At 36.0% G+C, this 26,984-nt stretch overlaps 1 protein-coding gene across 3 annotated transcripts in view; it reads left to right on the top strand.

The window, feature by feature from the left end:
* LOC123563624 (acyl-coenzyme A synthetase ACSM3, mitochondrial-like) overlaps window positions 1-26,984 on the top strand; it is a 53,467-nt gene that overhangs the window by 7,942 nt on the left and 18,541 nt on the right. For 2 of the 3 annotated variants that reach the window (XM_045356520.2, XM_053533924.1), the window contains exons 2-10: window positions 2,601-2,868; window positions 4,198-4,295; window positions 5,874-5,986; window positions 6,865-6,983; window positions 18,375-18,433; window positions 19,634-19,688; window positions 19,943-20,064; window positions 21,824-21,980; window positions 24,151-24,285. In XM_045356520.2, coding sequence (XP_045212455.2) covers window positions 2,671-2,868; window positions 4,198-4,295; window positions 5,874-5,986; window positions 6,865-6,983; window positions 18,375-18,433; window positions 19,634-19,688; window positions 19,943-20,064; window positions 21,824-21,980; window positions 24,151-24,285 — 1,056 coding nt within the window. In that variant the 5' untranslated portion in view covers window positions 2,601-2,670. Of the gene's footprint in view, window positions 1-2,600; window positions 2,869-4,197; window positions 4,296-5,873; window positions 5,987-6,864; window positions 6,984-18,374; window positions 18,434-19,633; window positions 19,689-19,942; window positions 20,065-21,823; window positions 21,981-23,061; window positions 23,191-24,150; window positions 24,286-26,984 lie in introns of all 3 variants that reach the window. The other variant, XM_045356522.2, reaches the window with a different exon arrangement.

Below are 26,984 nucleotides of genomic sequence, written 5' to 3'. Positions count from 1 at the left end.
CTTAACTCTGAAATAAATTTTTATGAATTATGTCCCCTTTTACTTTAAATTTAAGGTTGATTTTGATGTATTTTCACTATATCTCAATTATTACAAAATGGATTGATTCAAACTTAAAATAGATGTTCCACCTCATCACCCACATCATGTGACACAAGGTGCATAACTCTGACACCATTTTCATGAATTATGCCCCTTTTTACTTAGAATTAAGGTTAATTTTGATGTATTTTCACTATATCCCAATTACTACTGAATGGATTTGATTCAGACTTAAAATAGATGTTCCACCTCATCACCCACATCATGTGACACAAGGTGCATAACTCTGACACTATTTTTCTTGAATTGTGTCCCCTTTTACCTAGAATTTAATGTTAATTTTGATGTATTTTCACTATATCTCATTCTGATTGCTTAGAGCCAAAGGGAAGTAACCTTTTTTAAACCTTTGTACTGAGTTTCTTCCCCTTAAATTCCAGGAATTAGTCTATTTTTAGAAATCCTATTTTAGATTTTCAGTCTTTTTTATTATAAGTCCTATGTAAAAAGTAAAAACATTTTTCCGTGGTAACATGGGTCGGTAAGACACTTCTTTGTATTCACTTTTAGTGTATCTCTAATATTAGAGATTTAATATATTTACTAGTATTACTATACTAGTATTATACTAGTATTACTTATATGTGGAAGCCCAGGATGAAGTACTCCAAAGTATTTTTAAGATTCCTTATGGTTGCCATTCTTCTGTGACAAGACCGTATGGTGGGGGTATGAGTCACTCCTGTGACAGTTCTAGTTTGTGATAGAACTTTCATGAAAAATAGGTGTAGGAAAAAGTGATGTTCTCTAAAGATACGTAAAGACGACCTGAAGTTGTCGTTTTTTATATGAAACAAAGAAGGATTTGAATTACTGACCTTTAACCTATAATTGTTTGCTAATTATATCAATGCCTTCCGGCGTGTATCACTCGATAAAAAGGGGGCAATAAAGCAGTGTATTATAATCACTGAGGCAAAAAAGGGAAGTTTGGCTAAAAAAAAGACATGAATGGTTGTAAAACGGACAGGGTGCCTGGCGGGGCAACAGGACGGAACGAATATCGGAACGGGCGATGCGCCCTGCTGTAAATAGCTAGCTGGAGCACTGCTAAATAAACACTAAAATGACAGTATATTAGTTCACTCTGATTAATTTGTGGCTTTGTGATGAAAAAAGTATTCAATACAATTTAAAATGCAAAATGTTGTGTAAATGTCCATTGCATAGCTATTTCATCGTGAAAGTTTCAGGTAAAAAGTTCGAACCATTTTTAAAACATTAACGGAAATCATGTTCCTGGCTGGTCACATGTCAGATTACCCCAGATTGAGGCAGTTAAAACTTTAAATTGCACGAAATACAAAAAATTGCAGCGGTTCAACTAATTTGAATTTACCCTGGTAACAAGGTAACCTACCTCCTTAAGCATTCAGTTATAAACAAATAAGGTAAAACATGTGATTTTCAGTTAGTGTAAGTTAACAGAGCACACTTCAGGTTTTTCTTCAAACCCTTGTACATTTTTGTCTCATCCATGAAGCTGGTAACAGATCAAAATCTGACATCTGTAGATGATTTTATGCCTCATGTAAATGCAGCTTAATGCTAAGACCTGATGTAAGGTGGAAGATTTAAAATGAAATGTACGTAAAGATAGTTGTTATAAAGTAAATAAGTCAGTTGGGTAGTCAAGCTAAATTATTTTTACAACAAAGGCAGAGGGTACCTGTCCAGTATGTTTAATGTAATGTTTAAAATATGGTTCCTTTAAAGGGTAAGGAATGCCTGAAAATAAGTTAATTTTATATGAAAGTGGTCCTCGAGCGTTTCATAACGCTGAAAGAATTTTTAAAATCGGACCACTATTGAAAAAGATATGGCAATTTGAAATTTAAGAAAATGGCTGATCATAAGAACAACATTGCCTTTCCCTTTAAGTTATGAATTTCTTCTGACTCCTGAAAATGCATGATCTTTAGCTATAATTTCATAGAACATGTACGGTATGTACCACTAGATGGGGTTGCATATTTCATTGTAAATTTTTCATTTTGGCATGTTTTAAGATGAAAATGAGTTATTTATTTAATTATTTTCTTATATATCAAAAGTCCAGTACTCCTGCCTGTGGTTTGTCATGTGAAGAGACTGAGGCTTAGGCTAGTAACAGCACCATGTTTTATGGGCACTGGAGTAACTGGACCATCCAGACTACATATTCATCCCCACTATTGAAGTTTATCAACTGATAATTCAACTGCCATCCTATAGAGAACTAAAAACTACTTTCATCAACAAGATTATGATGGTTTTCTGTCTGTCATAATTGAGTTAGGTATATCGGACTGAAATGACATGAATAATTCCTTAGGAAGTTTAGAATGGACTAAGTTTAGACCATTAGTCTGTTTGCCAATAGATGTAATCAATCTACAAAATATCCTTGAGATGTTACATAATTGGCATGTATTCATATAAACGTTATGTCTCATTTTTTTAACCGTTTCATTTTACAGTGCATGTAATTATTATGTATCTTGTTTCGTTTAATGCAGTTGAAAGCAGACTACGTCAGGCCAGAGAGGTTGTTTTATATCTTGCTGTGTGCTGTTGATGGACTGAAAAATGAGCCTGTTAAATCAAGGTAGACAACTGTTGTTGAATAATGCCTTGAAGGAGTTGTTACCCCTGCTTGGATGTTTGTCTAGAAGATCGGCAGCCACATGGAATTATGAGGAAGAGAAGAAGAATTTCAAGCTTCAGGCACCACCATTCTACAACTTTGCCAGAGATGTTGTAGATAAATGGGCTGAAATCGAAAAGGTAAATCTATTGTTTCTTTTCTAAAGAGCTATTTTATTTCTGACACAATTGTCGGGTAAGCTCCAATAGTTACATAACTTCCTCATTCTTTTGTTCTTGTAGGTCCATTGATATCAGAGATATGTTTCAAGGGTATTGAATGGGGCAGGGTGGCAAGTGAGAGAGATTGATATTGGCATTTTTTAAAGGGACGAGCAAATGTAATTTTTCAGATTACTTTTTTTATGTGTTTAGTAACTATATGATTTTATTCAGATGGATCATTAGTGATTGGCAAATCGGTTAGATTTGCTAACCGATTAATCGGCATAATCGGACAAGCCAACCGATTCGATTAATCGGATATAATCGGATAATCGGTTGCTTTAGTTGCGTATCTATAAATTCATCTCACAGTGTATGTTTTATGTCATTACTTAAAAAAATGAACCACACAGACATCAAATATCCTATTTCTTCTGTATTCCTTCATAAACATGAGTAAGTTAATAGCATAAATGTAAAGTATTTGTGAAGATAGTAAACTTCAAATCAGGTACTTGTCTTAATTTCACAAGGGACTTTTCCAGTGATATTGTTATTAAATTAAACTTATTTATTAATCCTTAGTTAACGACTGGAATTATTTCAATCCCACAAAAGCAAAAAATGAAAATTCCTTTGCTAATATGCTTGCGTAAGTCTTACGGCATGCAATGCATACTGCCATACTAATGTCAAGAGTTTAGGTTGTTGGTTTTCCCGACTTAATTTTGCAAAGCCATATATCTTCCAAAATCTGGGTGATCACAGATACTTCAGTTTCTTTCGAGACTTTGGAGTAAGCCATTTTAAGTAGAGTAGTTTCCCTTGGCATAACTGCCCCCAAAGAACCGTTAATACCAGAAAGAAAAAGGTCAGAAACAACTAAATGATTCATTTAGGGTGCCAAGTAATTAATCGGTCAGGGAAAAAGTGAAGTCGGCGATCGCGCTCATGAATGCAAAGCCGACGATTATTCGATTGTCGCCGATTGTTGGCCCATCACTATGGATCATACTGTAAAATCATAAATATTCCTGGCTGACATAAGTTTTCTTGGATTTCAAGATCATATAAATCCTCGAAATTAAATTCCATACAAAGCAAGAAGATTTCAATTCATTTCATCTACAAAAGATAAATTCCATGAAGTCATATATTCCCATGAAATAGCTGTTTAGCAAAACACAAAGTTTCATGCCCCAGAAATCAAATGATTTGCCAGTATTACAGGATGCTGTAACTATACCAGATAGCCTGAAAAAAGAAGAATGACACTAGTTTTATATTTTATATAAACTAATTTAGACAGGAGAGCGTGGGAATAATCCAGCTTTATGGTGGGTTGATGAATCTGGAAGGGAGCTGCAGTGGTCATTCCAGGATGTATCGTACCAGTCCAAACTGTAAGTACTGTACCATTACAAACTGTTAGTATTATATTTAGTCCTTACTGTAAGTATTACACCAGGCCAAACTGTAAGTAACATAACAGTCCAAAGTATAAAATATCGTTCTGGTCCAAACTCATTATCACTTGTGAGTTTGGTGAAGTTCAGAGTAATGGCATACAGCTAGTAGTTTAAAAGCATTAAAATACAGCAAACCCAGGACCATAACTCAACTGAAAATTGCTGAACTAGAATGTGCCAATGAGAGGCGTAACTAGGCTTGGGACTGATAACTCCGGTAAGGTTTGGTTGAAATCTGCCAAATAGTGTAAAAGAAATTGCTGAACATATATAATTTGGCAAATAGAGGAGCATAACTCTGCTGAAAATCACTTAACCAGAATGTGCCTGTGATATGCACAACTAAGCTATGCAATTTTCACTTTTATGAAGTTTGGTGTAATTCCTCATGGTGGTGTTGAAACGGCTGTGCAGACAATGAACATTAACTTTCACAGATCAAGGCCTGTTACTCCTCTAGAATTCACTGAATTTAAAACATGCCAGTAATATGCATAATTAGTGCAGTGATCACTTCTGTAAGGTTTGGTAAAATTCATCAAGTTATTTGAAAGGAGTGGCTATAACATTAAAGAATTTGACATGTCAAGGGCCAGAATTGAACTGAAAATCACAGAATAGGAACATGTAGATGATATGCATGACTAGGTTTGGCAGTGATCACTTTCATGAAGTTTGGTGTACGTCCTAAGTTTGGTGTACTTCCTGAGTTTGGTGTACTTCCTCCAGGTTGTGTGGGAGCAGTAAGTGTTGGGTATGACAAATCAAGGTTCACAGTGCCACTGAAAATCACACAAAACTTGACAGCAGTATGCACTGTTTGGCTCAGCACTGATCACTCTTGTAAAATTTTATTGAAATGCCCAATAATATAAGAGAAGTGACCAAAACATCATAAAATTTGTTGAATCAAGAGCCATAACCACTTAAAATCACTGAACTGAAACATGCTGAAGTTGTGCGCAGTTAGGCTGGAAATAATCACTTTGGTGAAGTTTGGTGTAAATCTGCCTAGTATAGAGTAAGGAGTTTCATGGACAAACTTTATGACATGCATGCAGACAGACAGATGGATAGCACAAAATCAGTAAGGTCTCCTAAGCTACTTGTGGGAGACATAATTATTGTTATAAATAGATGTTATATATAATAATGGTGTTTCAACTAGATGCATTAAGTTTTTTTAATCAGTAGAGAAAAGTATTATACTTAGTATATTTTGTTGTTCTACTTTGTATATAATTTGTTTGTTGTGCATGCAAATGAATTTATAATTAAGTTGTGAATAAACTAGGAACAATTTGAGATCACCAGTTACATAGGTTTAAATTTCCAGAATATTAACATCAAGGCATCTGTCATATTATATTAACATCTAGGCATCTGTCATATTAAGGTTGTAAGGTTGTAAATAGTTGAATAGAAGTTGGGTACATATAACTTTAGAAGGTGTATCTACTTTGAAGAAAAGTATGTTAAATATGATAAAGGGTTGTGAACTTGTTTTTGCAGTGTGGCCAATGTATTGAAGAAAGCATGTAAGCTGGAAACCAATGATGTTGTCATAGTGATTTTACCCAGAGTTCCCCAGTGGTGGGCAATCAATGTGGCTGCTATTCGAGCTGGTAAGATGTAGCTTGTCTGTACTGAGTGTTTTATGTTAACATCCTGTTATCTGCCCTATATTAGTCATGAACATTATTATCAAAAGGACCGCCTCGGTAGCCTAGTGGTAGAGCGTCCGCTTTGAGAGCAGGAGGTCGTGGGTTTGATCCCTGGCCGCGTCATACCAAAGACGTAAATAATGGTACTAGCAGCTTTCTCGCTTGGCGCTCAGCACTAAGAGGATAGTGCTAGGACTGGTCAGCCCAGTGTCTGACTGGTAATGTGACTGGGTGGGATATCATGCCACGTGTCTACGGCGTGATATTCCAGTGAGGCAGCACTATAAAGTTGGGCATTGTGCTCACTGCTACAAGTAGACACCGTCGTTTATTATGACTGAAAAACTGTTGAAAAAGACGTTAAACCTGAACACACACACATATTATCAAAAGTGCAATTTGCAACAAGTGTCCTTGATAAATCTAAAATGATTACACATTCCTTTATGTTTATAGCAAAATCAACTACTTTTATAATGTTGCAGATTTTAGAAGATTGTTCGACAGTTTGTAACATTTCTCATTTGATATAATTAAATCCTGATAGTTTCAGTAAAGGTTAATAAGTTTATTTATATAGTTACTGTAAAATCTATATTGTTAGTGAGGGACTAATTTTCTTGAATTTTGTGGTTGCCTTATTCTATGAACAAATCCCAATGGACAAATAAATTCAATTTATTCAATTCATTTTATTGTTTAAAAGATGTAATCCACAAATTCATTTCTATGTGAAATAGCTGTTTTGGCCACAATGGCGAAATTTCATACCCAAGAAATTAAATTATAATTGATTTTACAGTACATAGATACGTTTTAATAGATGTATATTTCTTCAGGGATCATTTTAAGTCCTGGGACAACATTGCTGCGATCAAGTGATGTTAAATACAGAATAAATGCTTCAAATGCTAAATGTATCATTACAAATGCTCAATGTGCAGATACTGTTGATGAGGTAAAATACTTTATCATTCTGCTTGTACCCTATAAACATAAAACTAGTGTAGCATAGTGGATAAGGTACTGGCTCAAAATACACTGTAAATACGAGGGTTGATCCAAAAGTAACATCACTGGAGCCATGGAAAAAAGAAAACTACAAAAATTCCTACTTAAACACCTTGATCTATTTGCATTAGTTTTTGAACACATCATAAACGTTAATTTCTTACTAATTAAGAAGATCTTGACATGCTGAGAACGCATGATAATGAAGATCACTGCACGTCACAGACGTAATTGACATCAGAAATGACTTAGCTCTACTTAGCGACCTTTACCTGGGAAAATTACTACATTACTTCTGGATCAACCCTTGTAGTTGCCTTTTTAGCTCATCTGATTTTTTGAAAAAAAATGATGAGTTATTGTCATCACTTGAGCGGTTGTCGGCGTCGGCGTCGGCGTCTGCGTCGGCGTTGCCTGGTTAAGTTTTATGTTTAGGTCAGCTTTTCTCCTAAACTATCAAAGCTATTGCTTTGAAACTTGGAATACTTGTTCACCATCATAAGCTGACCCTGTATAGCAAGAAACATAACTCCATCTTGCTTTTTGCAAGATTTATGGCCCCTTTTGTACTTAGAAAATATCAGATTTCTTGGTTAAGTTTTATGTTTAGGTCAACTTTTCTCCTAAACTATCAAAGCTATTGCTTTGAAACTTGGAATACTTGTTCACCATCATAAGCAGACCCTGTACATCAAGAAACATAACTCCATCTTGCTTTTTGCAAGAATTATTGCCCCTTTTGGACTTAGAAAATCAGTTTTCTTGGTTAAGTTTTATGTTTAGGTCAGCTTTTATCCTAAACTATCAAAGCTATTGCTTTAAAACTTGTAACACTTGTTCACCATCATAGGCTGACCCTGTTCAGCAAGAAACATAACTCCATCCTGCTTTTTGCAAGATTTATGGCCCCTTTCGGACTTAGAAAATATCAGATTTCTTGGTTAAGTTTTATGTTTAGGTAAACTTTTTCTCTTAGACTATCAAAGCTATTGCTTTGAAACTTGCAACACTTGTTGACCATCATAAGCTGACCCTGTACAGCAAGCAACATAACTCCATCCTGCTTTTTGCAATAATTATTGCCCCTTTTGGACTTAGAAAAATCATTTTCTTGGTTGAATATTATGTTTAAGTCACATTTTCTCATAAACTATCAAAGCTATTGCTTTAAAACTTGCAACAGTTTTTCACCATCATAAGTGGACACTGTACATCAAGAAACATAACTCTATCCTGCTTTTTGCAAGAATGATGGCCCTTTTTAGACTTAGAAAATCATGGGTAGGACAATATTTCTATTATACAAAAAAAATCAGATGAGCGTCAGCACCCGCAAGGCGGTGCTCTTGTTTATATGCCTGTTTGAAAAACAGGACATATTATGGGAACACCCCTGGCGGGCGGTTGGGTGGGCGGGCGGCGTCCACAGACTTTGTCCGGAGCATACCTTCTTCATGCATGGAGGGATTTTGATGAAACTTCGCATAATTGTTCACCATCATGAGCCGGAGTGTCATGTGCAAGAACCAGGTCCTTAGATCTAAGGTCAAGGTCACACTTAGAGGTCAAAGGTCAACTTCAAGAATGATTTGTCCTGAGCATAATCTTCTTCATGCATGGAGGGATTTTCATGTAACTTGGCACAATTGTTCACCATCATGAGACGGAGTGTCTTGTGCAAGAACCAGGTCCCTAGGTCTAAGGTCAGGGTCACACTTAGAGGCCAAATGATACAAGAATGAAAACTTTGTCTGGAGCATTTCTTCTTCATGCATGGAGGGATTTTGATATAACTTGGCAAAAATGTTCACCACCAAGAGACAGAGTGTCATGCACAAGAACCAGGTCCCTAGGTCTAAGGTCAAGGTCACACTTAGAGGCCAAAGGTCAGATATGAGAATGACTTTGTCCGGAGCATATCTTCTTCATGCATGGAGGGATTTTGATGTAACTTGGCACATTTGTTCACTGTCATGAGACGGAGTGTTATGCGCAAGAACCAGGTCCCTAGGTCTAAGGTCAGGGTCACACTTAGGGGTCAAAGGTCAGATACAAGAATGACTTTGTCCGGAGCATTTCTTCTTCATGCATGGAGGGATTTTGATGTAACTTGGCACAATTGTACACCATCATGAGACAGAGTGTCATGCACAGGTCCCGTCTTTAGAATTACTTCCCTTTGTTGAATTACTTCCCTTTGTTGTTACTGTAAATAGCTTATATTGTAACTTTTTCATTACTAGTCATAGGGAAAAATCGAGACCAGTTTTCTGTAGTACAACTTTCATGTTACATCCAATTTCGAGGTGTATTTTGACCTATCTCTACCTGGTAAGGATTTCTATGTGGACTTAGAATTTTTTAGCTCACCTGTCACAAAGTGACAAGGTGAGGCCATCCTTAAAAAATTGTTTGTTTGCAGTAACGCGACCGACTCACGAAAATCGCCGCGACTCAAACAATTTTTTAACCCAAAACTCGGATTTTTTTTTTATCGGTGCCGTGTTTTTATTCTTTCTTGTTTCGTTATTTCTTTTGGGTAACTATTTGTATCGCTAAGTTTTTCTAGACAGTGTTCGTTGAGGTTCAGCTACATGAATAATCGATATGACCGATAAGAAACAAAATATGTGAATGTTACGCTTTCTGTATACCGCTAATTAAGAAGTGACACAGATACGACAATAGGCTGCTCTTCTATGCATTGTTTATCAATTAACTTTTACACATTGATCAATAAATACCTTTGGCAATGACGGACATTATTGTACCAAATACAAACCGCGAGAAGCCCACGTGTCAGTCGGCGCGTGGCATGATTGACATCTGCCAGAAGCTGATTAATATACCAAGCTCCGCCTACTGCCATACTTCCGCTTATGGCGGCGAACAATATTGGAATTCACCGGGATTTTGATTGACAAGGGGCAGTACTTTCAAACTCGAGACGCATAAAAGAAAATTTCCTCGGGTCAAGCCGACGCACGGGACATTTTTTGTGCGGGTTAAATACGAGTTTTTCACGATAAGTGCGAGTGAAAACCCAGAACCTCGGGTCTACCGAACGCCCTGCCGATTTCCTGATATACTACAAAAAATTCATGCAAGAAGTTGTTTAGAAAATTCCACATGGACAAATCGTGGTACATAGTGTTATCTGTGCATTACTGCAGACGTTTTAGATTTGTAAAATAATGATTTTTCTCGTACGTAAAACATCTGGGATAGATAAATTCTTGGATATCATTCTGTCATAATTTCTCAAACAATTTTGCAAACAAATAATAATTTTAGTTTCGATCTTTTGTCGTTGCGTAATCTTTTTAATCTGCCCCGAGGATAAAAGTGCAGTGACACTGCACAAGTCACTTGGAAAGAGCACAATAAACGTCAAAAATATTAGACAAACAAAATTTTTTACCTGAAAATTTATTTATAAAAGTTAAACATCCTTTCAATGCAATGACTAAAACCAGCGAAAGAAATCCATAATGTTTACATTTCTAGATTTTCCTATTTAAGTGAAATTAAATTTCCATGGGTCCACTTTTTCCTATTTTTCAAAACCCAGACTTTAGAAACATAGTTATTATTACTGAAACTTTCTGTGACTTAAATAATGTAACTGAAATTCATGCAAATTTTTGACACCTGCCATCAGAAACTGGGTTTAACCTGTTTGACAACTGTTTCTTTTAATGTGTGCCGACAGTAGCAGATCAAAGAAGACACTAGCAGATCAAAGAAGACGTGTATTCTGTGTGATGTCATAGTGATGTCACTGCTATTGACATGTATTTAATTCAAGAAGTGACTGTGAAATGCTTTTATGGGTTTTTGTGTTTTGACTTTGAGTGCATTAGCACTGGGAGCTTGATTCATTTTTTGCTGATATGGAATTAACCTAGCTTTTTTTAATTGTATTCATATTCAGATTAGGCTTTTCTTGGTTAAGGCAATCATTGCAAGAGTGAAAAAAAACTTTAATTTGCAGTTTAATCACATTAGATTCACAAGGATAAGAAATTAGGTTTACATTGAAGGTTAAGAAAACAGAATCACTGATATTTTCAGTGAATTTGTTATTTACTTTAAATCAATAGACTTAAACAAAGACAGGAAATAATAAAAAAAAATAAGTATATTTAGTTCCATTTTCAACTTGCATGTCATGGCGCTATTAAAAATCTTTCCACGTTTCCCTAAAATCACTCCACCTCTCCCTAAAATCTCTCCACTTCTCCATAATCTTAGCTGAGGAAGAAATGACTTCTCCCTAAAATATTAGCCCTGAGTAAACAATGTAAAACAATTAAGTATTGTCTAAAAATTACATGATACATAGGCTTTGAAGGAGTGCGGTGCTAGTAATCAGACTCAGGTCTACAGGGTAAAATATCAAAGATTTTGCTATGTACTTCAATGCTGTCCATTGGAGTAGGAATCCTAAGGAATATAATGTTTTTTTATTACCCCAGCCAGTGCAAGGACATTCAAAAGGTCTCGCCAATTATTTTTGTTTAATATATTGATAATCTTAAATTTTTAAGTTTCATATGGAGATAATAAACTCTGTTTCTGACTGGTGTCAGGCTATCTGTTATTTTTATTGTTATTAAAAAGGTGATATTAATATTAGTATTCATACTATGTGAAAACTACCACCCTTGCAGATATGTTACAATCAAGTTAGCATTCTACAGAGAAGTGTTAGTACCCAAAAGGTGTTTAAACCAGAGGATTAAAAAGAAAATGCAGGTGTTGTACAATTAGCATACAAAAAAAAAAAAACGAAAAAAAAAAAAAAATCCCTACCTACCTACCCACACTAAAAATTCTGGGTCGCGTTACTGCAAACAAACAATTTTTTAAGGATGGCCTGAGCTTTTGTGATCGCGTGGCGTCCGTCGTCTGTGCGTAAACTTTTTGCTTGTGACCACTCTAGAGGCCACATTTTTCATGGGATCTTTATGAAAATTAGTCAGAATGTTCATCTTGATGATATCTAGGGCAAGTTCGAAACTGGGTCACGTGCGGTCAAAAACTAGGTCAGTAGATCTAAAAATAGAAAAACCTTGTGACCTCTCTAGAGGCCATATTTTTCAAGAGATCTTCATGAATATTGGTCAGAATGTTCACCTTGATGATATCTAGGTCAAGTTCGAAACTGGGTCACGTGCCGTCAAAAACTAGGTCAGTAGGTCTAAAAATAGAAAAACCTTGTGACCTCTCTAGAGGCCATATTTCTCAATGGATCTTCATGAAAATTGGTCAGAATGTTCATCTTGATGATATCTAGGTCCAGTTTGAAATGTGTCACGTGGGGTCAAAAACTAGGTCAGTAGGTCTAAAAATAGAAAAACCTTGTGACCTCTCTAGAGGCCATATTTTTCAAGAAGATCTTCATGAATATGGTCAGAATGTTCACCTTGATGATATCTAGGTCAGGTTCGAAACTGGGTCACGTTGGGTCAAAAACTAGGTCAGTAGGTCTAAGAATAGAAAAACCTTGTGACCTCTCTAGAGGCCATATTTCTCAATGGATCTGCATGAAAATTGGTCAGAATGCTCATCTTGATGATATTTAGGTCCAGTTCGAAACTGGGTCACATGGGGTCAAAATCTAGGTCAGTAGGTCTAAAAATAGAAAAACCTTGTGACCTCTCTAGAGGCCATATTTTTCAAGAGATCTTCATGAATATTAGTGAGAATGTTCACCTTGATGATATCTAGGTCAAGTTCCAAACTGGGTCACGTACGGTCAAAAACTAGGTCAGTAGGTCTAAAATAGAAAAACTTTGCGACTTCTTTAGAGGCTATATTTCTCAATGGATCTTCATAAAAATTGGTCAGAATGTTCACCTTGATAATATCTAGATCAAATTTGAAACTGGGTAACGTGCGGTCAAAAACTAGGTCAGTAGGTCTGAAAATAGAAAAAATTTTGTGACCTCTCTAGAGGCCATATTTTTCATGGGATCTTTATGAAAATTAATGAGAATGTTCAGCTTGATGATATCTAGGTCAGGTTCGAAACTGGGTCACATGCGGTCAATAGCTAGGTCAGTAGATCTAAAAATAGAAAAACCTTTTGACCTCTTTAGAGGCCATATTTTTCAAGAGATCTTCATGAAAATTGGTCAGAATGTTCACCTTGATGATATCTAGGTCAAGTTTGAAACTGGGTAACGTGCGGTAAAAAACTAGGTCAGTAGGTCTGAAAATAGAAAAAATTTTGTGACCTCTCTAGAGGCCATATTTTTCATGGGATCTTTATGAAAATTGGTCAGAATGTTCACCTTGATGATATCTAGGTCAGGTTCGAAACTGGGTCACGTGCGGTCAATAACTAGGTCAGTAGATCTAAAAATAGAAAAACCTTTTGACCTCTTTAGAGGCCATATTTTTCAAGAGATCTTCATGAAAATTGGTCAGAATGTTCACCTTGATGATATCTAGGTCAAGTTTGAAACTGGGTCACATGCGGTCAAAAACTAGGTCAGTAGGTCTAAAAATAGAAAAACCTTTTGATGTCTCTAGAGGCCATCTTTCTCAATGGATCTTCATGAAAATTAATGAGAATGTTCAGCTTGATGATATCTAGGTCAAGTTCGTAACTGGGTCATGTGCGGTCAAAAACTAGGTCAGTAGGTCGAAAAATAGAAAAACCTTGTGACCTCTCTACAGGCCATATTTTTCACGAGATCTTCATGAAAATTGGTGAGAATGTTCACCTTGATGATATCTAGGTCAAGTTTAAAAGTGGGTCACGTGCCTTCAAAAACTAGGTCATTAGGTCAAATAATAGAAAAACCTTGTGACCTCTCTAGAAGTCATATCTTTCAATGGATCTTCATAAAAATTGGTCAGAATTTTTTATCTTGATGATATTTAGGTCACATATGCTCAAAAACTAGGTCACTTGTCAAATAATAGAAATAACGTCATACTCAGTTCAACACTGGGTCATATGGGGATAGGTGAGCGATTCAGGACCATCATGGTCCTCTTGTTGTTTTTTTTTATCATAAATGTTATTTTCAAATTTTAGGTGTATTTTAAGGTATCTCTGCCTGGTAAGGAGGTTTTTTGTTGACTTCGAAAAACAAAAGATTACAATAATTACCACACAACCACAGAATTAAATTTCTATTTGCAAATACAAGTGCTAGTGTAAAGAAATTTGCTATGACGGGCGTATATTGTGACATTCTGGCACTCCTTTTTTTCCAATAAAGTAGACTCAAGATCAATAAATTTCAATTTTTCATTTTATTTTATTGAACCAGTTCAGGAAAAAAAGAATACAACTTATGGAGAAGGTGTGTCCTCTCTTTTTAATCCCCCGCCGTGGCGGAGGGATTATAGGAATGGTCTGCGTCCGTCCGTCCGTCCTTCCGTCCGTAACACTTTCATGTCCGCTCCATATCTCCTAAACCCCTTGAAGGATTTTCATCAAACTTGGGTCAAATGATCACCTCATCAAGACGATGTGCAGAACCCATGAGTCAGCCTTGTCGGTTCAAGGTCAAGGTCACAACTCAAGGTCAAAGGTTTGAGCCTGCCATTTTGTGTCCACTCTATATCTCCTAAACCCCTTGAAGGAATTTTATAAAACTTGGGTCAAATGCTCACCTCATCAAGACGATGTGCAGAATCCATGAGTCAGCCATGCCAGCTCAAGGTCAAGGTCACAACTTGGGGTCAAAGGTTTGAGCCTTCCATTTTGTGTCCGCTCTATATCTCTTAAACCCCTTGAAGGAATTTTATAAAACTTGGGTCAAATGATCACTTCATCAAGACGATGTGCAGAACCCATGAGTCAGTCATGCCAGCTCAAGGTCAAGGTCACAACTTGGGGTCAAAGGTTTGAGCCTTCCATTTTGTGTCCGCTCTATATCTCCTAAACCCCTTGAAGGATTTTCATCAGACTTGAGTCAAACGATCACCTCATCAAGGCGATGTGCAGAACTTATGAGTCAGCCATGTCAGCTCAAGGTCAAGGTCACAACTGAAGGTCAAAGGGTTTGAGCCTTCCATTTCGTGTCCGCTCTTTATCTCCTAAACCCCTTGAAGGAATTTTATAAAAGTTGGGTCAAATGATTACCTCATCAGAACGATGTGCAGAAATTATGAGTCAACCATGCCAGCTCAAGGTCAAGGTCGCAACTAAGGGTAGAAGGTTTGAGACTTCCATTTTGGTGTCCACTCTGTATCTCCTAAACCCCTTGAAGGATTTTCATCAAACTTGGGTCAAATGATCACCTCATAAAGAACTCATGAGTCAGCCATGTCAACTCAAGGTCAAGGTCACAACTGAAGGTCAAAGGTTTCAGCTCTGTATCTCCTAAACCCCTTGAAGGATTTTCATGAAACTTGGGTCAAATGATCACCTCATCAAGACGTTGTGCAGAATTCATGAGTCAGCCATGTCAGTTCAAGGTCAAGGTCACAGCTGAAATCAAAGGTTTACCCTTTCACTATCCATATCAGTGGCGGGGGATTTAGCTGTCGTTAGACTGCCTTGTTAAATGTAATTTTCCCCATCATCTTCAAAAAGAAATCTAGTGAGATTCCAACCGTAAGTGCTGTAGAGAATGACTATAATGTATAAGACAAATTTTGATCACACCTGGAATGATACCTACATGATACTGTTTGATAGTAAGAAATTCAAACAAGTGAGATTGTTTATAATTCTTGATAAGAATTTAATGAAATAAGATAAGGTTACGTCTTTACTCTCCTCTTTCTACTTGAGTTATGCACTTACTTCAACTCTATGCTGGAATATTGTTCTTCCTCTATGATTCCTTTTAATTGGCTATATTTGAACACAATTAGCAAGTTTATCATCAATTTCTAACTAATTATTACAATTTACAGGATATGAGCCTTGTTTTGCTATTCTCAGAGAGGATTTTGTCGCTTATTTGTTGGCTGTTATAGAATTATCACCTGATGTTGTGGTCAGCATGTAATTCTGTTGTTCTGCCGTGAAGTGATACTGACCAAGGATGCAGTATGAGGTCAATGTTACTTTCAGACAGACCAACAAAATTACATACCTCAGCATAGGTCTATGATTGTATAGTACCCATAATTTTGATTTCCTGTGTGGCTTTGATTACAAAATTTAGTGGAAATAAAAGCTCCAATCTACAATACACATATTTCAGTGCTTTTTCATGCCTCTATCATCTATTAAAACTCAGATGAGCAGTTTAACCCTTTTCCAATCAGTACTCCACTGGAAACCTATACCTACTGGGAACATAGATCTGTGTGATCTGATAAGCCTGTCTGAACAGAGATATTTGCCTATGATAATATTTTGCCAGTTATTCACATAAAAATGAGGGGGTGTTTCACTTTAAACTATTCAAAGTAACAAAAGCCATGCAAAAAACATAACAACACATGCACAGGATGGGAGATAATTAAATAAATTTACAGTAGATGACACTTGCTAAGATCTTAGTGGGGAGTATGTCTATTTAATCCCCACTCAATTAACACTAATAATTTCCAGTCATTGACACTTAGTTGATATTTGCTGATTTCCTCTGATATAAATTCCTTTTATATTGCTTTATTTTCCATTTTATCACATCTTACACTGACATTATTTATGCACAATTAAATTCTGATTATGTACAAACTTGCAATACATTCATAATTATATATAAACACATAAAATATATACTATATACTGTAAATGAAATTGTATTATATATATCATAGTTGAAATATTTGTCTATATACATGACTAAACAATATCTCCCATTGATATTTACATTTAACACTTTCTTGACTTGTTTACTGTTTTATTTTTTTTTGTACTTTCTATTAAATTAAAAAAAATCAACAAAATTAATACAAATTTTATTCATATGCAAGTAGTTCAATTTGACACCTGACCAAATGTTTCTTTGAAAAGCTATGAGATTGCCTGAACGAAAACTATGATAAATAAATAGATAAATAAAATTTAATAAATGAATAAATAGAGTCTGCTGACATTCGTGATTTGAGTCCCCATTTTGTCGGCTTGTTAGGTATTTACTGTTTCAGCAAAAACCGGCCTTTGAAACCAATCACTGCTTCATCAACTGACAGATTACGACTTGGATGGGTAATATCACCCTTGAAATTTCTGTTATAAAGGTGTATAAGTGGCCAGACTTTGAATAACCTGTCGCGATATTGTCAGTCGGATCAGGCTGATCACGGTTATTTGAGATGATTTTTCAACTTACACCAACGTTGAATAGGCATGTTTTGGTAAAACACTCTACTCGAAGTCGGTCATCGGAGCTCCAGAAATATTTCACATAATGTTACGTTTTCTGACGATTATCATAACCAAAGAAGAAAGTCCGTATTTCATTTGCTGTTGTTTCTCCCTGAGCCTCCCAAACATCATCATTCCTTCAGTCAAACTGTTGTTGTTTATGTTGAATTTCTTGCCTTGTACCAGTACCATAAAAAATTTGGTTTCTTCAGCAGTCATTAAAAAAAATGAATCGAACTTTGTGTCAAAAAAATTATAAAATCTATTTGATATTTCAGTCAAATTTTGTTCGCCATCACGAATAAAGTCCCTAACATACCTCGATGAAATATTCGAGTCAGATTTCAATAATTCATCAACGGTCGTCGGTCTTCCAGAGGGGTGTCACATTCCGAATTATTTTCTATTTGTCACGAGTATAATTCTACTATTTCCGACGTATCGGAGTCGCTTGATAATTTCTCCGACCAAATATCACTAATATTCACAACTGAATCTGGATCCCGACGTAGAATTTCGTAAATATCGTCGTGACAAAATTGTCCGAAATCTCTATCGCCTTCCGCCATTTTGGTACATGTACAATTCTATTTTCCGAAAATGAGTTGGGGATTTCCAAAATTTGCTGTATAAATAGTAACGTTTTGAAAGCGAGACTCGGGCATGATCGTAAAATGAACTTTTCCTAACCGATTTAAACTTTTAAACCAATAAGTTTTCGTCGTTTTCAATCGGAAAAAGACGACTATTAAACAGTGCATTATCCGGGCGGTTTCAGGCGAATCGTTTGTAGACAGCACGGGCGGATTGAGACGTTTCGTTGGATAAGCGATAAGGGCGGATTGGGGCGATATGATTGGAAAAGGGTTAACACCAGTATGACCATATTATTATGTTTTGCAAGAGTCATGCAATGTTGTTGTTAGTTTTTACGAGAGATATTGTAAGATATTTAGATATCTTCATAAACAAGATAGGGATCTGAGTACTTGCAGCTTTGGATTCACCCATGTGGAAGTTTATGCTTAATCAAATTGTCTTCAGGTGGCAGATTCTTGTCCATCATTACAGTCGAAGATAATTGTTGGTGAGGGGGAGAACAGGTACGTGTCAATAATATGCATGTGGTAACGACTTTACGTAAGACTCAACTTTGTACCTTTGATCTAGACATATATAAAGCACGTAGTTGACAGGAAACTTACGCAATATTTGTAATAATTTGCAAAGTAATTGTACACATTAGCCCCTCTTTAACACAGCAGTTTTCAAAAAAAAAATCCTGTAAATAATCCACTCTTGAAATCAAGGATAAACAGGGGAAGTTTCTGTAACAGTGTTGTTGCCACTTGCGTTCTTCCAGCACCGAGTATTGAATACCTGAAGTTATGACTGATTAATTAAAGAAATTTAAACCTCTGCTCAAATTAAGATAAGCTGCATAATTATTATATTTGTGAAATTTAGATGAAAGTTTTTAGAGTTAGATAATAAGACAGCTTCCGTTTTGAAATATTGAGTTATAAAATGATCTTGAGGAAACAGATGAATATATGAGCCATGCCATGAGAAAACCAACATAGTGGCTTTGCGACCAGCATAAATCCAGACCAGCCTGCGCATCCGCGCAGTCTGGTCAGGATCCATGCTGTTCGCTTCCATAGTCTATTGCAATTAGAGAAACCGTTAGCGAACAGCATGGATCCTGACCAGACTGCGCGGATGCGCAGGCTGATCTGGATCCATGCTGGTCGCAAAGCCACTATGTTGGTCAGGATCCATGCTGTTCGCTTTCATAGTCTATTACAATTAGAGAAACCGTTAGCGAACAGCAGGATGCGCGGATGCGCAGGCTGGTCTTGATCCATGCTGGTCGCAAAGCCACTATGTTGGTTTTCTCATGGCATGGTTCATATGTTTGTACTCTGAACCATAGGTAAATGAAAGTAGCCAATACTTCAAAATATTAGTGATAAGCATTTGAAACATTTAATTTATGTTTGGTTGTATTGTTGCATAATGTCCTCAGATACATGAATTTTTTATTTGTTTGCATTTCTTCAGTTATTTCCTGTTCCAGGTTTCACGTTTTAAAACAACTTATTTGTTATGTTATATCATGCTAGTTCCTGAAGCAAATTTACCCACCATAACACACTTGTGCACAGCCTCTTTGCAATTCATGAAATCATTCTGACATGGAACATATTTCCCCCTAAAGCCTTATTTGACAAGCACAGATAGAGAATACCATTTCAGTGAATTTGCTTGTTTTATACCGTAGCAACATTGTCTTCTTGTAGGGCTGGCTGGATGAATTATGAGGAGCTGGTCAGAAAAAGCACTGATACATTCCAGGTATGTATCTGCTGAAACATTTCCTCTTTCATATTTATTGAGGTATTTTAAATATACTACCCTTGAAATAAAAGGTAAATAGAAATTTACGCATTAAAATGAATTATAACAACCTAGCAGAAAAAAGCAAGCCTGAGCATATTTAATTTTTCAAAACTTGCATACTGAATGAAGAGAAAAATCATTTAAAAGTATCTGTATATTGATCAGTATAGTTCTGTTTTACTGATCATAGGGAATGTGATTTATTTTAGTGTATAAACTCTAAAGCTGGTGATCCAATGACTGTATTTTTCACAAGTGGGACAACAGGTGCCCCCAAGATGACAGAACACTCGCACAGTAGCTATGGTCTTGGCCACCTAATCACTGCCAGGTTAATTTATGTAAAACTATTTATATATGCACAAGTAAATATTCATTGATTAGCTCGACTATACGAAGTATAAGGAGAGCTATTCTACTCACCCCGGCGCTGGCGGCGGCGTCTTCCCGCGTCCCCACCTTGGTTAAAGTTTTGGTGCACTTTATCTTTTTTCAACATATCTCTGTAATTACTAGATGGATTTGATTCAGACTTGAAATACTTATTCCTCATCATCATCCACATCATCTGACATAAGGGCCATAACTCTGGCACCAGTATTTCATGAATTATCCTCCCTTTTCACTTAGATTTTCAGGTTAAAGTTTTGATGCACTTTCACTCTATCTCTGTTATTACTGAATGGATTTGATTCAAACTTAAAATAGTTGTTCAACATCATCACCCACATCATATGACATAAGGTGCATAACTCTGGCACCATTTTTTCATGAATTATTCCCCCTTTTTACTTAGAATTTCAGGTTAAAGTTTTGGTGCACTTTCACTCTACCTCTGTTATTACTGAATGGATTTGATTCAAACATAAAATAGTTGTTCAGCATCATCATCCACATCATATGACACAAGATGCATAACTCTGGCACCATTTTTTCATGAATTATTCCCCCTTTTTACTTAGAATTTCAGGTTAAAGTTTTGGTGCACTTTCACTCTACCTCTGTTATTACTGAATGGATTTGATTCAAACTTAAAATAGTTGTTCAGCATCATCACCCACATCATATCACACAAGATGCATAACTCTGGCACAATTTTTCATGAATTATTCCCCTTTTTACTTAGAATTTCAGGTTAAAGTTTTATGCACTTTCACTCTATCTCTGTTATTACTGAATGGATTCAAACTTAAACAATTGTTCAACATAATTACCCGTATCATATGATGCAAGGTGCATAACTCTGGGACCATTTTTTCATGAATTATTTCCCCTTTTTACTTAGAATTTCAGGTTAAAGTTTTGATGCACTTTCACTCTGTCTCTGTTATTACTGAATGGATTTGATTCAAACTTAAAATAGTTGTTCAACATCATCACCCACACCATATGATGTAAGGGGCATAACTCTGGCACCAATTTTTTATTAATTATTCCCCCTTTTTACTTAGAATTTTAGGTTAAAGTTTTGATGCGCTTTCACTCTGTCTCTGTTATTACTGAATGGATTTGATTCAAACCTAAAATAGTTGTTCAACATCATCACCCACACTATATGACACAAGCTGCACAACTTGGCACCAATATTTAATGAATTATGCCCCTTTTTGCTTAGGATATTACTTATATAGTGTTTGATACATTTTATCTTTGCCTCTCTTATTACTTTAAGTTGATATTTTTGACATAGACTCAGACTATTGTGCAATATCTTCATCCACAATTGGAGTCATTAAACACTCCAGTGACAGCTCTAGTTTCCTCAGATGTGCCCAGTTTCACTATCCAGCATCGAAATAGTCGAGCACGCTGTCTCCTGTGACAGCTCTTGTTTTAATATAATACTGGCAATATTTAACAGAAAAAAGTTTTCTATAACAAATACTTTACATGTGTTAGTGATTATGGGGTAATGTAAGTGTTACAGAGTTTCTATGTGTGGTAAGATACTTACGAACAAATGTTCCATTTACTTTTCCATATCATATGTCTGTCTATTATATCTTTAGAAATTATTGATCAGTGTTTAATAGGTAACTCCAGGGTATTAAAATTTTGTTATTTACCTAGTGACATTTTCCCCATTTTAGATATTTCCTTGATCTTTCACCAAATGATGTTCTTTGGAACCTGTCGGACACCGGCTGGGCCAAGTGTGCCTGGAGCAGTCTCTTCTCTCCTTGGATTGCAGGAGCCTGTGTGTTTGTTCAGGACTCATCCAAGTTTGATCCACAGCAGACTCTGCAGGTGAAGTTTCAAGTTTTAAAGGCCTGTGTTTTTAACAAAGGAATGTGTTGTTTTACAGCAGTGTCCATCTGTCTGCCCAATTGTCTGTTGTATGTACACAGTTTTCAGTTTGAAAAAAAATGGGCTGATTTTTAGCATGAAGATAGTGTCTACATTTGTGTATGGTCAACTTTTTGAAAGCAGACATACAACACTTACGTCTGTGAAATTCACAGTTTTTGCAGTGGATGAATAAATTGTTGTTTTTCTGGCAGATAGGTATATTATGTTTTATAGACCTTACTGTTGTTTCTGTTGGGTATCAGTTGTTGCTGACTATGATACAGGCAGTTACTGATACTTTCACATCAATATAGGCTGTCTTACAGATTGTCATTATTTTTAGAAAATATATGTGAGTTATATAACATGATCATGTTGATTGTGGTTTGGGTAAGAATTCATAAAATATACACAGTCATGTTTCTCTGTAAGGCATGAACAGAAATATCTTCAGAATATACAAACATATTTTCAAAAAACAAGTTGTTTGATTGTTTCATAAATGTTAGATGTACTTTTCTATAGTACTAAACGTATTTGTATTGAAATATACAGTTGAAACTTGTTATGAGCCGCGCCATGAGAAAACCAACATAGTGGCTTTGCGACCAGCATGGATCCAGACCAGCCTGCGCATCTGCGCAGTCTGGTCAGGATCCATGCTGTTCGCTAACAGTTTCTCTAACTGCTATAGGCTTTGAAAGCGAACAGCATGGATCCTGACAAGACTGCGCGGATGCGCAGGCTGGTCTGGATCCATGCTGGTCGCAAAGCCACTATGTTGGTTTTCTCATGGCACGGCTCATATCTTGAACTCACTTGTCTCAGAATTGCAGCTGTCTCAAAGACGTTTTCAAGTCCCGTCGTAAACACTTGTTCACAAAATATCATTTTAAGTCAAATTTTAGTTTTCTCGAAACGCTTCATCTCTTGGAGTTCGAGATACCGAGTATCAGCTTCTTTTTCAGCTATGTTTTATATTGTTGTGAGTGTGGCAGACTCATATGATTATGTTTGTTTTCTCTCTTTTATGTCTAAGACAATAACTAGGTATCCAGTCAGTCATTTCTGTGCACCCCCCACGGCAGTGAGATATCTTGTGAAGACCGACTTGAGGCAGTACAGGTTGGCCGGATTACGTCACTGCCTCAGTGCTGGAGAACCTGTGGTATACACCTGACACATATCTATGTGTATGACAGATTGATGTATATTTAGAACTAACATTGTACATTAGAGTGTGTCTTCACAGAGTAACAAAAAAGGTTTAAGGTCAATGTCAATACAGACCTTTACTGTAAAAAGGAAAAATATTTTTCAAAAGCTAGTTTTGATTGATATAATGAAACTTGACATACAGGTTAATTATAGAAAAACCAAGGTTGGGAATGCATATTAGGGCCAGAAGGGTCAAGGTAAACTTAACTAAATTTTGTGGTATATATGCTCACCTCTGAAGTTCCACCGTGGCCAAATAGTCTTAAGGCATTGTTCTATGTTTACTTTTTGAAAATGCTAATTCAGAAGACTTGTTGTTCATTCACAACGTGCAGATATTTTATCTTTTTTCCTATAGTTAGAAAAAATTCAATTCCGTTTGCTGAATAATGGCACATATTGATTGGCAGAAACCAGTCGCAGAAATATTAATTACGTGTTTGCATGCTTATCAGATAAATGAAAGAAATAAATCAAGAGGTTCGACTTTGGCATACATCTGATGGATGAGAATGCTAACAGACTTGTTTCTAATTTAATCCTGAAAAATATTTTTGTAAACAAATAGTGCGACATACATTGATATATATATTTGGATTATCAGAAAGTTAGGAAATACTGGCTGAAGTACAGTAAAATTGTTCATGTAATGCCTTTTATTTACCTACTGTCTAGTGAAGTTTCATTCTTGAATTTTGAATTTCGTAGAATATTGCCATTCATAAATCATGAGAAATTGTTAAGAACAAGTGGGAGAGGAGTTCTAGAGAGTTTGTTCTTAAAAAAAAGAAAGTTCATTAACATTTAAAATCTGGAAGGGCACACTCTGACATGCGGCATGATCATGTTCACACCACTTTGTACTTTTTCATCACTTTTTATGCTAATGTTATGATTGATATATTTCCAGATTCTGAATTCCAAACCCATATCAAAATTCTGTGCCCCACCCACAGCTGTTCGATTTCTTCAAGTAGAACCTAATTTTTTGGAGATTAGGAAACACGCTTATCTTCGTCACTGTGTTTCGGGGGGCGAACCAGTGGTGAGAATGAAAATATAACCTGGAGTATGTGTATAACCTTGTCTTTGAGCTTTTAAACTGGCTTAATATTGTATCTTCTTTACCTATTTACCCAGTCTGTGTTCAGACCCTGCTTTTTGTTCACAGGAAATAACACCTGAGGGTATTCAAATTTTGTATAAAAGTATGCCCCTTTTCTTCTCAAAACAGCCAAGAAAGATTGGTCAGAATATATGAGGGAAATGCTTAAAAGATTGTATAGTTAATAACCAGACTACCTATTTTCCCATTATTCCCTATTTTTACCTTTCAGTGCCTTTAAAGTTTTAACCCCAACGCTTGTGTATTCAACAAAAACTTCGTTTTATTTTGGCAATTGGAATTTTGCTTAATAAATTATTTGTAAATATTTAGAGAACATACCTAAGTATTGAATTATAAATATTTAGAGAACATACCTAAGTATTGAATTACTAACAAACAAAGAATGTTCAAAGGATTGAGTTTAGCTGCTGTTTTTAGCTGGACTATACGAAGTATGGAGAGCTGTCCTACTCGACCCGGTGTCGGCGTCCTCTGCATCCGCACTTTGGTTAAAGTTTTGATGCACTTTCTCTTTATCTCTTTAATTACTTGATGGATTTGCTTCAAACTTAAAATAGTTATTCCTCATCATCACCCACATCATATGGCACAAGGGCTATAACTTTCACACCAATATTTCATGAATTATCCCCCCTTTCCACTTAAAATTTTAGGTTAAAGTTTTGATGCACTTTCACTCTGTCTCAATTATTACTAAATGGATTTGATTCAGACTGAACGTAGTTGTTCCACATCATCTCCCACATCATACGACACAAGGTCCATAAATCTCACACCAATGTTTCATGAATTATCCCCCCTTTTTACTTAGAATTTTAGGTTAAAGTTTTGATGCACTTTCACTCTCAGTTATTACTAAATGGATTTGATTCAAACATAAAATAGTTGTTCAACCTCATCACTCATATCATGTGACGCAAGGGCCATAACTCTTGCACCAATATTTCATGAATTATCTCCCCTTTTTATTTAGAATTTCATGTTAAAGTTTTGATGCAGTGGTCTGAGTATTGAAGGTATGAGTAGAAATGCCTGCTTGGTTCGTATAGTAGTGAGAGTGCAAAACTACCAGCCTTAGAGGCCAACAGGCTCGGCTCCTAAATAAGGTGATGTCTTTAGGTAACAATACATATATATTAATTTGACAGCTTACTAACTTGATCAGCTTTCAGTTTGCACTTAAGCTTTGCTTATATTCTAAAATTATCTTAGATATATATTGCATGTTCTTTAAACTAGTTGATTGTTATAGCATATAGTGTTACTCCTGTCTGTTTGTGTTTATATAATGTTTATATAACAAAACAACTTGTCATGTGCACATCCAGACCTGTACCTCAAAGGTCAAAGGTTTAAGGTTATTTTACTTGTCTGCTCTGTAATTTTTTTTCTGCAATGAATATCCAAGTAATTTGGCACAAATAGTCACCATAACAAGGCAACATCCAGATCCCTAGTTAAAAGGTCAATGTCATACTTTGAGGTCAAAGTTTTAATATATTTTTCTGTCAGCTCTATCACTTGTTTATGCATGAATGGCTGATCAGATGTCATGGTACAAACATTCACCATATGAGCTGTTCCATGAGAAAACCAACATAGTGGCTTTGCGACCAACATGGATCCAGACCAGCCTGCGCATCCGCGCAGTCTGGTCAGGATCCATGTTGTTCGCTAACAGTTTCTCTAATTCCAATAGGCTTTGAAAGCGAACAGCATGGATCCTGACCAGACTGCACGGATGCGCAGGCTGGTCTGGATCCATGCTGGTCGCAAAGCCACTATGTTGGTTTTCTCATGGCGTAGCTCATATCAAGGTGAAGTGTATCAAGACCCATAATCTTACCCTAAAGGTCAAGGTCACACTTTGAAGTAAAAAAAAAAAAACAACACAACTTTTGTGACTGGTCTATAACTTGTTGGGATGGATGTATATTCTTATAACTTGGCACAAACAACCGCCATTACTAGATGATATGTTGACTTTAAGATCTAGACCCCACAACACAAAGGTCAAGGTCACAGACGTCAAAGAATTTACTTAATTTTTCTTGTGAAATCTATAACTTTTGTACACACAGATTGGTATTCAAATAACTTAATTCACTGTGATGATATGATATGTCAAGTTCAGGACTTACACCCCAGAATATCAGTCAGAGATTTTTGTTGTTTTTCTTATCTGGTATCTAACTTTTATCTCATAGAAAGATATTCAAAGAACATAATTGGAACATAGAGTGTAATGGGGGCACCTGTGTCCTATGGACACAGATCTAGTTTTTAATATGTTTAATTTCTTGATCTCTTAAAAAGATTATCTAACAATAGGTTAGCTTAATGTCTGTAATGATAAGGAACTCTACTTATTCAGTTAAAAGACAATATATTTTTTGTATCTGTAATATTCTTTGATGAAACAGTACTTTGTTAATGTTCAGTCTCCATCATCAACATTTTTAAGGTAGACATCATCACCTCTGAAATTGCGGACCAGAATTACACCAAACTTAGTTTGTTGCATCCTTGTTTGATCCTGTCTGAAGTTTGTTCAGATGGTTGCCTCTTGCCTTGAAAAGTCAGGGAAAAATGATTTTTTTTTTCAAGGTCAGTGA

Source organism: Mercenaria mercenaria, chromosome 2 (assembly GCF_021730395.1).
Source record: "Mercenaria mercenaria strain notata chromosome 2, MADL_Memer_1, whole genome shotgun sequence".
Classification (NCBI taxonomy): domain Eukaryota; kingdom Metazoa; phylum Mollusca; class Bivalvia; order Venerida; family Veneridae; genus Mercenaria; species Mercenaria mercenaria.
The sequence above is the reverse complement of the archived record's forward strand: the minus strand, read 5'-3'. Positions and strand labels throughout refer to the sequence as shown.